The 14,127-nt window shown below is 44.8% G+C and overlaps 1 protein-coding gene and 1 non-coding gene across 2 annotated transcripts in view; one reads left to right on the forward strand and one right to left on the reverse strand.

Annotated features, from left to right (window-relative positions):
* The window catches only part of SIAH3 (siah E3 ubiquitin protein ligase family member 3), a 70,200-nt gene extending 66,636 nt beyond the window's left edge, over window positions 1-3,564 (reverse strand). Inside the window, exon 1 of the mRNA XM_069602108.1 lies at window positions 3,264-3,564. Coding sequence (XP_069458209.1) covers window positions 3,264-3,398 — 135 coding nt within the window. The 5' untranslated portion in view covers window positions 3,399-3,564. The remainder of the gene's footprint in view (window positions 1-3,263) is intronic.
* Window positions 3,565-11,901: 8,337 nt separating this feature from the next.
* LOC138447001 (U6 spliceosomal RNA) lies at window positions 11,902-12,008 on the forward strand. Its single transcript, XR_011259638.1, has one exon. It is a non-coding gene; the product is annotated as a U6 spliceosomal RNA (small nuclear RNA).
* The last annotated feature ends 2,119 nt before the right edge of the window (window positions 12,009-14,127 follow it).

Consider the following 14,127-nt stretch of genomic DNA (forward strand, 5'->3'; position numbering starts at 1 on the left):
AGTCCACGGAGCTGGCTCTGCAGTAGATTCTTCTTGAAGCAGGAGAACCTCTTATTTCAGGCCAGCGACTCTGAACACCCCTTTTAAGTAGAATGGGCTTAAGAAGTGTAATGGGTTTAACTGGGTTGGCCTTTGCCTTCCACTTAGAAGCAAGCTTCTAGAACAAGCTTGCTTGAAGGAATCCCAGGTTGCTGAGTAAATCGCCATAATGAGATTGAGAATGAAGGTGACCTATAGAAGCATGGTAAATACACAGTTCTCTCTGCTCAGTAAGTGATTTTTTATTATAACTCAGCACTTGCCTCAGGTCCCGAAGTACTGCTAGCACTCTCAGGAAAGCACAAAGTGCAAAAATGCTTCCACAAAGAAAAACGCAGGCTTCCCAGTTCCTCTTGGAAGCAACACACAACCTAGAAACTTGAAAGCAAGGTTGCGGTCTCTGTGTCCTTGGTCACCGCGTCACGTACCGGCCTGCCTGTCATACAAAGTTGCGGGGAAGCGCCGTAGATCAATAGCCATCTGGTTTAACATTGCCGCAACTTTTTTTTCCTTTTAAAGAAAGACTTTTTCTGCCTACATGGATTGCAACTTTTTACATCCAAGGCATATTTCCGTGGCCTGTCTGTGGAAAGGAATGGTTGGAAGGAGCACTTTCTTTTGAGGTTTTATGCAGTTCTTAATATCCAGGATGGAGTAGCAGTGTTCCTAGAGAATAGTGCCTTTAAAAGCTCCAAAAAAAGCTCCAAGCTGTTAGCTCTTAGGTTGGAGAAGCAGGTAGAACTTACCTGCGGGGCCACCTGGAGCATGGATGAGACTGTCACAGAGGCATCCTGGGCTGATCCTGGCACAGCCTCTGTAAACGCTGCGAGTCCTGTCGCACCCCCTGGTGACATGAGCGTCCCTGAGTTTGATTTGTTTATCTGTGAGGACACTCATCTGAGCAAAATCTCTAAGTGGCTTTTTATGGGAAATGAAAAGTCAAATGAGTATGTCCGTGGCAAAGTGAGCCATGGAAAATAGCCTCTCAAAGCACATGTCATCTATTTTTATCTTACTGCTTATATAGTTTCTAACTTGGCTGAAGGCTTTAAATGACAACTTTTGAAATTCTGAATGCAACCCTACAAATGATGTGCAATAATATAATTTGGGGGATGGTGGAGGGGAGTATTAATAAAGCCCTTCACAGCCTCACAGAGCCATGGAGGAGGCAGGCTAGAGATTCATTGGCTCATTTTGAAGATGAAGAAGGGAAGGCTCAGAGACACTGAGTCATTCAAGGTCACAGAGCTGGTCAGCACTGACCTCAGGTCTCCAACCCTGACTCTGGACTCCTGGGTTTGGGCAGCAGGACTGCCTGTCAAAATCCAGGCTGACATCACTGAAACAAGCACAGATGATTTTCAGTCCATCCCCTACCAAGATCTTAGCACCCTGTTCCCCCTCCATCATCAGCTGCAGCCAACAAACCATATAAATCGAAACTTTGGAAACACTCAGTCTCATAAACAATTTGTAAAGGTTTTAAAATGCAAAGCAGGGATAAACAGAATTTCTTGCCACAGGGAAGTAACAAATGTAAAGTGACAAAATAATGGGAGTTTGAAGGCGGTCCCAAAAGTAGTCATAAAATGGAATTCAGAATCATATTTTAATACGTACATCATGCACTCACTTTGCAGAGGATGACTGGGGGTGAATTCCCATTTATAGAAGTAAGTAAGCCACGAAGGGAAAAAGAAATAGGGGGATGAGGGGAAGAGGGGAGGGTGGAGGGAGAGAGGGGGAGAGAGAGAGCAGGAGAGAGGCAGAGCAGTTGAGATGGTGTTCATCACAGCCTGGATCCTGCAGAAAATCACTTCTAGGTCCGGAGCACGATAGTGCACTCAAGGTAGTCCATCCCCCTTCCATCCAGGACGGGCCTTGGCATACGGCCCCAGGGGCGCCAGGCAGCTGTCCCTCCTGGGGACTTCCGGGAATTGTTGGGGGCGGGGGTGCGAGGAGGTACCCATTAGCACTGGCCTGCAGGGCTCCAGCGGAAGAGAGTCTGACTGCAGGAGTTTATAAAGTGATGAGCAACAAGCACCAAGGCCTGCCCCAGGCAGCGGTCAGAAAGACAGATCGGTGCTCGCAGAGACTGCTCCTTTGCTTAGCGGCAGAGATGCCCTCCCCCCGACCTCCCCCACTTCGCTCAGCCTCGGGTATAATGAGAGCAACTCCCAAACGAGTCCATCGTTTATTCTGGGACGGAGCCCAGGCGGCTGCGACTTTCGCACTGGGGTGCGGGGGAGTTCAGCTGCGCCCTCGCACCGCCCCCTACCGCCCCGCCTGCCCGTCTTCCCTCCTCCCCTAGCCCAGCGGCTCTCGGTTCATTTCCCCCTCGTCTTGGCGGGGGATGTGGAGCGGTCCCTCGAGCCCATGTTGAGGCTGACCTCTTAAAGGGCCCTGACCTGAAGAGATGTGAGGGCCGCAGCGCCTGCGGTGATCCCGGCAGTGGCGGCTCCGAGCGGGGTTCATTACAATGCTGCTGAAACAATCTGCCTGCTCCCGTCCTCGATACACCAGGCGCATCCAGCTCCCAGGAAGCAAAGAAGACTAACTCCTACCTACACCCCCGCCCCGTGCCCCCCAGGCTGAGTCTGAGCACAGGGAAAGCACACTTTGCAGAAAGCGCCCCCTCCCCAGCTCCCAGACCCCTGTCTGGTGCGGGGCGGGGGAGGTTGGGTCCTGTCTCGCGACCCCCCAGCCCAGCTACTTCAGGAGCAACCAGAGGGGCTTCAGAAATCCGTGTGCTCGCCTGCCTGCCTTCCCAGCACACGGGACAGCCTGCAATGTGGGTAACTTTTCAAACCCTCTCTCCTAAACACTTGCCCACAAATATTTGGGAGAGGGAGGGGGACGCCCCCTGCTCCCTCCAACACCCTCACTTCTGACACACACACACACCCCCACCTCCGACTCCTAGGCTGACAGCGTGGGGTAAAAGAAATAGACGCTGACTCCAGTCGCCCCTGCCAGGCAGGGAAACACACATCGTCGCGAGAGCATCCACACACCCAGAGAGGGAGAAGGAGCCGAGCGCAGGCTCGGGTGCCCAACACCGTCCTGTGTAGCAGGGGGATGACCTTTGCCTGGAGCGCCCCGGGCTCCGTGGGAAGGTCCCTGACGCCACTCCCTCCCCCGCCCCCCCCCCCACCCCGTCGCCGCCGAGGAAGGACTTGAACCCGAGCCACGGGAACATCAAATGGTAGCCAGCCACTCACCTTTAGGTTGTGCGTGGGGTTTACAACGCAGACAAGTTGCCCGGCGGCGGCGAACACTCGTTTAGCCTTGTTGTGCTGAAAGCGGAGGTGAATGAGATCTAACACAGCCCCAAAGCACTGGGTGAAGAAAAGCATCACAACTTTTTTGGGGGGATGATTGGCACAGGAAGGTGGCGGAGGAAGCCGTTAAGTCCTTGGGCTCTGGAAGGCGCGCAGCCTCTGAGATACTCGCTCCAGCGCGGCTTAGCATGCCTTCATATTCATCATCAAAATAAGACGGTTAGAATCTTGCAGCAGTGAGGCGGCCAATCAAAAGGACAGAAATGTTATCCTTGAGGTGCAGAGACAGCCAATAACAAATGCCTCCTCTACCGAAACTCCCTGATGAATTGAGCCTGGCGGAGAATGTATTATTGAACATTGCCATAGATCAGCACATTGCATTTATCTTGTGATTACAGCCAACCATACATAGTGCCGGGGAGATAGGCTGACAAAATTGATTGCTTAATGTGTCTCATTTATTAATTGACTTAATTTAACATGAGAGCCTTTCTTAATGCGCTGGCAAAAACGTGAAGCATTTAAACCGCCAAATAGTAAAACACCCCGCTCCAAAGTAGGCAGATGGATAAGGCAGATCGTGGCTCCGATTCACCAGAGCTGCTTGGGAGAAAATCAAATATTACAAGACTCCTCCGATTCCAGATAAGGATTTGGCAGCGGCAGAATCGTGCATCTTTCAATCTTGAGCTCTTGCTCTCTCTGCGATTTGGATTTCAGCCGCTTGATAAATCTTACTCTCCAGTCTTTATCAAAGAGAAAAGCATTCCTGACAAATGCGTTTGGAGTTGGAGGGGGGAAAATGTGTGTGTATATCCGTAATACTGTAATTACTGAAGCCTGAAAGTATTAAAGCATAAAAGTGTACAGTGTATGCTTCTAAAAATAATGAAATCCCTGGTGCATGAATGCACACACAGAGGAAAAAGCTACAGGGAGAGGACAGCGGCTTGTAAATCAGCAAAATAATTACAGATGCGGAGGGCTTTTGCTTGTCATTCATTTGCATACTGGTGGGCAGCAAATTGCTAATTAACCACTAGATTGTTGGAGACATTAAAATAGAGATTAAGAGCACACATACCACAATACCACATCGTTTGCTTGTCTCTGTGAGTGCCAGCAGCGCATTTCTGTGCTGGAGCAGGCAGAGGGCATTCCAGTCCTCAGACTGCACTCCGTCTCTCTTCAGAACCGGGCTGGTGGGGGTGCTTAAGCCCACCGACTTGTTCTGGAAGAAGGCTGTGAGCGGTGCATGAGGAGTCAGAGTTTGGGGCGGACAAGCTCTGATGACTTAGTCGTTCTTTGGGGCTCACGCAGGAGAGTGGAGCATGTTGTGTTTCCCATCCTCTTTGGCTGTTTCTCTGGTGGGAAGTCAGCCTACACCCAGCGAGCCTGGGTGAGTATCAGGCTTGGGTGTGAATTACACCCAGAGTGTGAGAGCACATTGCTTCTTCCTGAATGGCTCTCGCTCCACTTGAGTTGCCGTGCTTGAGTTGTGATGTAGGCAAAGCTTACACACACACAGCTGGGACAGTGACATCTGTAATCTGGTAAGGCAATTAAACCAGCTACTGATTAAAGTATAGAGAGAAAAAAAAATGTACGGGTTTCCTGAAACCAGGACAAAGCCCAGGTGTTCATTTTCAATTGAGTTTAAAACCAAACCAATGTTTTCAGAAACAGATAAGCCAAGCGCCCATTAAAATGGAAACTGTACTTTCTAAAATAATTGCACTGGCGCAAAGTTAGAAGATGACAACATTTGAACTGATTAGAACCTCATCAGTGTGATACTTTTATAGGATATGAGTCCCAGGACCAATGTGTTCATTATATGCTCAGTTGCTTCAGTCATGTCTGACTCTGCGACTCCATGGACTTCTCTGTCCCTGGGATTTTCCCGGCAAGAGTACTGGAGTGGTTTGCCATGCCCTCTTCCAGAAATCTTCCTGACCCAGGGATTGAACCTGCATCTCCTGCATTGCAGGCAAATTCTTTCCTGCTGAGCCACAGGGGAAGGCCCGTTCATTGTACGATTCATAAATAAGAGTTGCTGGTCTATACTGCTGGAGTTCTTTTTCTTTGGTTTTCATTTTCCAGAACAAGCTTTTAGCAGGAAAACCTTCAGTATTCTTTTATTGTCTTCCTTAAAAATATAAAAATAAAAGTTAGCATATACTCCCATAGATTCCTTAAAGACGCAGTTCATAATTCAGAAGGTCCAAACTTTCTCTTTCTACATCCTTTGTTAGAATGGAACTATTATGCAGCTTGTTTCTCCCTTTTTGTAACCTTAGATAGGTTTCTTGAAACCTCACTGAAGCTCAGTTTCCACTCCTGTAGCATAGGGATAATAGCAACTTATTTCTCTCTCAGGGTTACTGGGAAGACTAAGATGTGATGTATCTGGAAGAACCCAGCCCAGTGCCTGATTCAAAGCAGCCTCTCAATTCTTGAGCCTGCTGCTGCTTGAGTGTCTTTAGTGGAAGAGTGATTATTTCCAGAATGTTTTTCCTTCCTGCTCTGTGAGTTATTTTCCCCCAGGGATGTTCACCCTACCATCCAGTGCCGTGGAAGCGCTGGGCATGATAAGGACAGACTTGACTCTTGCTGTTTTTTTTCTCTAGCTGGGTCTTTGTTGCTGCACACAGACTTTCTCTAGTTGCGGCGAGTGGGGTCTCCTCTCTAGTTGTGCTGAGTGGGCTTCCCATTGCTGTGACTTCTCTTGTTGTGCAGCACAGTCCCTAGAGGGAGGGCTTAGCTGTTGCGGAGCATGGACTTGGTTGCTTGGAGGCAGGTGGGATCTTCCTAGATCAGGGATTGAACTGGTGTCCCCTGCATTGCAAGACAGATTCTTAACCACTGGACCACCAGGGAAGCCCTTGCTGCGTTCTTAAGTGTATTACTTGATATCAGCTGGACATTGGGCTTGGGAATGAGGCCTGAAGGGCTAAGGAGTGCATATTGACATTAGTGACTGACTAAGCAGTGTCACAGATCTGCTAGTAAGGATGCTTTTTCTTAACCCCAGACCTGGCCTCTTGTTCTAACTCTCTACCCCTAAACTGGTTTGCATCACTCTATTTTCGAATATTAAGCTTGTTAACTGATGCTGTTCTCAGAATCAGTCCTCAAAATAATCATCCATGGGGAAATGTCTGAAGCTAACCCTGGTAACAGATTCTCATGGTTGATGTGCCCAAAATACATTGGCACAAACAAGCTTTCAAGTAGAGATTTAAAACTCTTTTGTCTCTTGCCACTAAGTTGGCCCCTTGGCGGTAGCCACACCAACCCTCTCCTGCTGTACCGCAATGCCTAAGGTTTCCCCTTCACCTCCTTAGCAACCAGATTTACATTTTATCTGGACCAGAAAGTCTCAGAGATTGGTAATTAGACAAATTTGACTTGGAAGCCTACATTGCTACTTACTGCTACTTTGGGCAGATTATGTGATCTCACTGATGCTTAGTTTTGTTTGTCTGTAAAAGTGAAGCTAATGACTCCCTTGAAAAGTAGTTTAAAGATGAAGCAAGATAATATAAGTAAAATAATCAGCCCAATGACTGGTTTTAATAATAACTTTAGTGAGAAGGTATTATCATTATTATCATCTTCCCATCAAAATTATTTTTGTCCAAGTCAACCCAAAGTTCTGGTGAGCATGTGGAACAACCAAAATTCTCATGCCCTGCTGGAAACCACTTTGGAAAACTGCTTGGAAGCATCTAGTAAAGCCAAATATATGGCTACCCTACAATCCTGAAAGGTGAAAGGGTTAGTCGCTCAGTTAGTAAAAGAGTTGGTCTGACTCTTTGCGACCCCGTGGACTATAGCCTGCCAGGCTTTTCTGTCCATGGGATTCTCCAGGAAAGAATACTGGAGTGGGCTGCCATGCCCTACTCCAGGGGAACTTCCTGACCCAGGGATCGAACCCAGGTCTCCTGCTCTGTGGGCAGACTCTACTGCCTGAGCCACCAGGGAATCTGAGGACGCCCAGCAAACCCCCAGAAGCCAAGGAGGAGGCGTGGAACAGTTTCTCCCTCACAGACTCCAGGAGGAACCGACCCTGAGGGCACGTGGACCTCAGACTTCTCAGACATTCCAGAACTGTCCTATAGACGCCTGCCGTGAAAGCCAGTCAGATTGTGATACTTTGTTATGCAGCCCAAGAGAACAATACAATGGGTTGTATTGTATTGTATCCATATGGTGGAAATTCTTTAGGCTGTGAACTTAAAAATATATATATATATTTATTTATTTATTTGGGGCGGTGCTGGGTCTTTGTTGTGGCCTTTCTCCAGCTGTGGCCATGGGGGACTGCTCTTCGTTGGGGCGCAGGCTTCTCACTGTGGCGGCTTCTCTTGTTTCAGAGCTCAGGCACTAGGCGTGCGGGCTTCAGTAGTTGCAACGTGTGGGCTCAGTAGTTGTCATGCATGGGCTTCATTGCTCCACAGCGTGTGGGATCTTCCAGGACCAGGGATCGAACTCTTGTCCCCGGCATTCTTATCCATTGTACCACCAGGGAAGTGTGGCTATGAACTAATGATCAGTGCATTTTCCTGTATGTGAGATATTTGCCCCAAATATATTGAAATAACGTGTGGATGAGCAAATAATCGAATTTTGAAGTACTGGAATATTCATAAAGATTTAAAAAGACTATTGAAGTAATCACAAAGGAAAATACTTGATTACATAAAATACTAAACTCTACATCAAAAATAATGTCTAACAACTAACACTGAAAAAAACTCAAAATATTGAGGGATATATTTGTAGCAGTTATAACAACAACAGATTCATAAATGAATGATAAATGTTCAATAGAACTAGAAATCAGAGACGTGCATGAAGCAAGATAGCATCTTTTATGTGTCAAACTGGCACTTCTTATTTTTAAACAATCATATTCAGGGCTGGTAAATCTTTACTGAGATTGACATTCTCCTCTGCGGCTGATGAGACTAATAATAACAAACATTTGAATTCGTGATGGGGGGCTTCCCTGGTGGCTCAGTGGGAAAGAGCCCGCCTGCCAATGTGGGAGGCATGGGTTCAAGCCCTAGTTGCGGAAGATCCCACATATCCCACATACCAGGGGACAGATAAGCAAGTGCACCACTATTGAGCCTGTGTCCTAGACCCTGGCACTGTGGCTACTGAAGCCCGCCTGCCCTGGAGCCTGTGCTCTGCAACAAGAGGGGCCACCAGAGGGAGAAGCCCCCTCACTGCGACAAAGAGGAGCCCCCACTTGCTCTAACTAGAAAAAATCCCACACAGCAACGAAGCCCCAGCACAACCGAAATTAAACAAGTAAAATGGTTAAAAAACTAGTTAAATGCTTGGTAGACATCAGGCAGTATGCTAAATAGTTGGCCTGTGAGTTCAAGTACATCTACAGTGAAATATCTTATTTTCCTCTTCACAACAACCCCATCAGACATTTTAAAAGAAGTAAATTGGCAGAAGTACCACATAGAAGTACCACACAGAAGTACCAAAAAAGATGTCCTTTTCATCACAGGGGACTGGAATGCAAAAGTAGGAATTCAAGGGATACCTGGAGTAACAGGCAAATTTGACCTTGGAGTACAAAATGAAGCAGGGCAAAGGCTAACAGAGTTTTGCCAAGAGAACCCACTGGTCACAGCAAACACCCTCTTCCAACAAAACAAGAGAAGACTCTACACATGGACATCACCAGATGGTCAATACTGAAATCGGATTGATTATATTCCTTGGAGCTAAAAGATGGAGAAGCTCTATACAGTCAGCAAAAATAAGACCAGGAGCTGACTGGCTCAGATAATGAACTCCTTATTGCCAAATTCAGACTTATATTGAAGAAAGTAGGGAAAACTACTAGACCATTCAGGTATGACCTAAATCAAATCCCTCACTATTATAAAGTGGAAGTGACAAATAGATTCAAGGGATTAGACCTGATACAGTGCCAGAAGAACTACGGACAGAGGTTCGTGACATTGTACAGGAGGCAGGGATCAAGACCATCCCCAAGGGAAAAAAAAATGCAAAAAGGCAAAATGGTTGTCTGAGGAGGCCTTACAAATAGCTGTGAAAAGAAGAGAAGGGAAAAGCAAAGGAGAAAAGGAAAGGTATACCCATTTGAATGCAGAGTTCCAAAGAATAGCAAGGAGAGATAAGAAAGCCTTCCTCAGTGATCAGTGCAAAGAAATAGAAGGAAACAATAGAATGGGAAAGACTAGAGATGTCTTCAAGAAAAATTAGAGATACCAAGGGAACATTTCATGCAAAGACGGCCACAATAAAGGACAGAAATGGTATGGACCTAACAGAAGCAGAAGATATTAAGAAGAAGTGGCAAGAATACACAGAAGAACTATACAAAAAAGATCTTCATGACCCAGATAATCATGATGGTGTGATCACCCACCTAGAGCCAGACATCCTGGAATGTGGAGTCAAGTGGGCCTTAGGAAGCATCACTACAAACAAAGCTAGTGGAGGTGATGGAATTCCAGTTGAGCTATTTCAAATCCTGAAAGATGATGCTGTGAAAGTGCTGCACTCAATATGCCAGCAAATATGGAAAACTCAGCAGTGGCCACAGGACCGGAAAAGGTCAGTTTTAATTCCAATTCCAAAGAAAGGCAATGCCAAAGAATGCTCAAACTACTGCACAATTGCTAATAAAGTCTCACGATAATAAATAATAAATAAATAATAAATAAATAATCTCACAAGCTAATAAAGTAATACTCAAAATTCTCCAAGTCAGGTTTCAGCAGTATGTGAACTGAGAACTTCTAGGTGTTCAAGTTGGTTTTAGAAAAGGCAGAGGAACCAGAGATCAAATTGCTAACATCCATTGGGATCATTGAAAAATCAAGAGAGTTCCAGAAAAATATCTATTTCTGCTTTATTGACAATGCCAAAGCCTTTGACTGTGTGGATCACAATAAACTGTGAAAAATTCTTCAAGAGATAGGAATATCAGACCACCTGATCTGCCTCCTGAGAAATCTGTATGCAGGTCAAGAAGCAACAGTTCAAACTGAACATGGAAAAACAGACTGGTTCTAAATTGGGAAAGGAGTACATCAAGGCTGTATATTGTCACCCTGCTTATTTAACTTATATGCAGAGTACATCATGTGAAATGCCAGGCTGGGTAAAGCACAAGCTAGAATCAAGGTTGCTGGGAGAAATATCAATAATCTCAGATATGCAGATGACACCAACGTTATGGCAGAAAGCAAAGAAGAACTAAAGAGCCTCTTGAGGAAAGTGAAAAAGGAGAGTGAAAAAGTTGGCTTAAAACTCAATATTCAGAAAATTAAGATCATGGCACCAGTTTCATCACTTCATGGCAAATAGATGGGGAAACAATGGAAACAGCAACAGACTTTATTTTCTTGGGCTCCAAAATCACTGTAGATGGTGACTGCAACTGTGAGATTAAAAGACGCTTCCTCCTTGGAAGGAAAGTTATGACCAACCTAGACAGCATATTACAAAGCAGAGACATTACTTTGCCAACAAAGATCCGTCTAGTCAAGGCTATGGTTTATCCAGTAGTCATGTATGGATGTGAGAGTTGGACTATAAAGATAGCTGAGCGCTGAAGAATTGATGCTTTTGAACTGTGGTGTTGGAGAAGACTCTCGAGAGTCCCTTGGACTGCAAGGAGATCCAAACAGGCCATCCTAAAGGAAATCAGTCCTGAATATTCATTGAAGGACTGATGCTGAAGCTGAAACTCCAATACTTTGGCCACCTGATGTGAAGAACTGATTCATTTGAAAAGACCTTGATGCTGGGAAAGATTGAAGGTTGGAGGATGAGATGGTTGGATGGCATCACCGACTCAATGGGCATGAGTTTCGGCAAACTTTGAGAGCTGGTGATGGACAGGGAAACTTGGTGTGCCGCAGTCCATGGGGTCACAAAGAGTTGGACACAACTGAGCAGCCAAACTGAACTGAACCACATGGATTAGATTGAAAGGGGCCAAATTAGTATAAAATTGATAAGAAGCCTTTGGACCCTGAGCTCCTATTGGTAGGAAGGAAACTGAGAAACTTTTGAACAGAAAACATGGGCTACCTTTTATAAAAAAGAAAAGATGACCTCCAGGGTGGAAACAAGAGCTCAGAGGCTGGAGTTGAAAGTTGTGGAGACTCATTTTCAGACCTGGAGTCCTAGACGAGGAACTTTCAACATAGAAAGTGAGAGCCATGACTCTGTATGATTTTTGAGGCTTCATTACCCAAGGCATTGCCATTCATACCTTGCATTTTTCAACAGCTCACTTTGAGAGAAGCCAGAAAGCATGCTTTCTGGACCCTCCAGACCCTGAGAAACTTAGACCCAGACCCTGCAGCTAAGCTACTAATGATTTGCTAATTCACAGATACTGTGATACATATTTGCGTTTGTGGTGGCTTTGAACCATTAGTTTTGGGGTAATTCAATGTGTGTGTATTGTTGATGAAGCAAATGACTAATTCTGGTGGTGTCATTGACGTAAGAGAAAGGAACCACAGGTATAAGATTGATGAGGTTAAAAAAATACTGTAATCTTGTGCTCGCTTCGGCAGCACATATACTAAAATTGGAACGATACAGAGAAGATTAGCATGGCCCCTGCGCAAGGATGACACGCAAGTTCGTGAAGCGTTCCATATTTTTTAAAACACTGATGAAAGAAATCAAAGAGGACACTAATAGATGGAGAAATATACCATGTTCATGGATTGGAAGAATCAATATAGTGAAAATGAGTATACTACCCAAAGCAATTTACAAATTCAATGCAATCCCTATCAAGCTACCAGCCACATTTTTCACAGAACTAGAACAAATAATTTCAAGATTTGTATGGAAATACAAAAAACCTCGAATAGCCAAAGCAATCTTGAGAAAGAAGAATGGAACTGGAGGAATCAACTTGCCTGACTTCAGGCTCTACTACAAAGCCACAGTCATCAAGACAGTATGGTACTGGCACAAAGACAGACATATAGATCAATGGAACAAAATAGAAAGCCCAGAGATAAATCCACACACATATGGACACCTTATCTTTGACAAAGGAGGCAAGAATATACAATGGAGTAAAGACAATCTCTTTAACAAGTGGTGCTGGGAAAACTGGTCAACCACTTGTAAAAGAATGAAACTAGATCACTTTCTAACACCGCACACAAAAATAAACTCAAAATGGATTAAAGATCTAAATGTAAGATCAGAAACTATAAAACTCCTAGAGGAGAACATAGGCAAAACACTCTCCGACATAAATCACAGCAGGATCCTCTATGATCCACCTCCCAGAATTCTGGAAATAAAAGCAAAAATAAACAAATGGGATCTAATTAAAATTAAAAGCTTCTGCACAACAAAGGAAAATATAAGCAAGGTGAAAAGACAGCCTTCTGAATGGGAGAAAATAATAGCAAATGAAGCAACTGACAAACAACTAATCTCAAAAATATACAAGCAACTTATGCAGCTCAACTCCAGAAAAATAAATGACCCAATCAAAAAATGGGCCAAAGAACTAAATAGACATTTCTCCAAAGAAGACATACGGATGGCTAACAAACACATGAAAAGATGCTCAACATCACTCATTATTAGAGAAATGCAAATCAAAACCACAATGAGGTACCACTTCACACCAGTCAGAATGGCTGCGATCCAAAAATCTGCAAGCAATAAATGCTGGAGAGGGTGTGGAGAAAAGGGAACCCTCCTACACTGTTGGTGGGAATGCAAACTAGTACAGCCACTATGGAGAACAGTATGGAGATTCCTTAAAAAATTGCAAATAGAACTACCTTATGACCCAGCAATCCCACTGCTGGGCATACACACCGAGGAAACCAGAATTGAAAGAGACACATGTACCCCAATGTTCATCGCAGCACTGTTTATAATAGCCAGGACATGGAAACAACCTAGATGTCCATCAGCAGATGAATGGATAAGAAAGCTGTGGTACATATACACAATGGAGTATTACTCAGCCGTTAAAAAGAATTCATTTGAATCAGTTCTGATGAGATGGATGAAACTGGAGCCGATTATACAGAGTGAAGTAAGCCAGAAAGAAAAACACCAATACAGTATACTAACACATATATATGGAATTTAGGAAGATGGCAATGACGACCCTGTATGCAAGACAGGGAAAGAGACACAGATGTGTATAACGGACTTTTGGACTCAGAGGGAGAGGGAGAGGGTGGGATGATTTGGGAGAATGACATTCTAACATGTATACTATCATGTGAATTGAATCCCCAGTCTATGTCTGACGCAGGATGCAGCATGCTTGGGGCTGGTGCATGGGGATGACCCAGAAAGATGTTCTGGGGAGGGAGGTGGGAGGGGGGTTCATGTTTGGGAATGCATGTAAGAATTAAAGATTTTAAAATTTAAAAAATAAAAAACTAAAAAAAAAAACAAAAAACAAAAAACAACAACAAAAAAATACTGTAATCTTGAATTCAAATGGCAGTCATTGCAATGGTGTGTTTTATGTTAGGGAACAGGCGCAGCAGAAGGGGGAGAGAAGGACGAGGAGGGGGAGGGGAAAGCCAAAGCAAAGTTCCTTAATTCTGCCCACAGAAAAGACCTTGAGAATGAATACCTTAAAACCCAGCTTCTATATAAAATTTCCCACTTAAAAGCAAACAAACTGCATCTGTTTAAAGAAATGGCCAGCTCTAGATCTGGAAGAGCAAATGTTTAAGATGAGCCTGGATCATCTGATAACAACAGGAAGCAAGGCTGCAGCTTGTAA

Source organism: Ovis canadensis, chromosome 10 (assembly GCF_042477335.2).
Source record: "Ovis canadensis isolate MfBH-ARS-UI-01 breed Bighorn chromosome 10, ARS-UI_OviCan_v2, whole genome shotgun sequence".
Classification (NCBI taxonomy): Eukaryota; Metazoa; Chordata; class Mammalia; order Artiodactyla; family Bovidae; genus Ovis; species Ovis canadensis.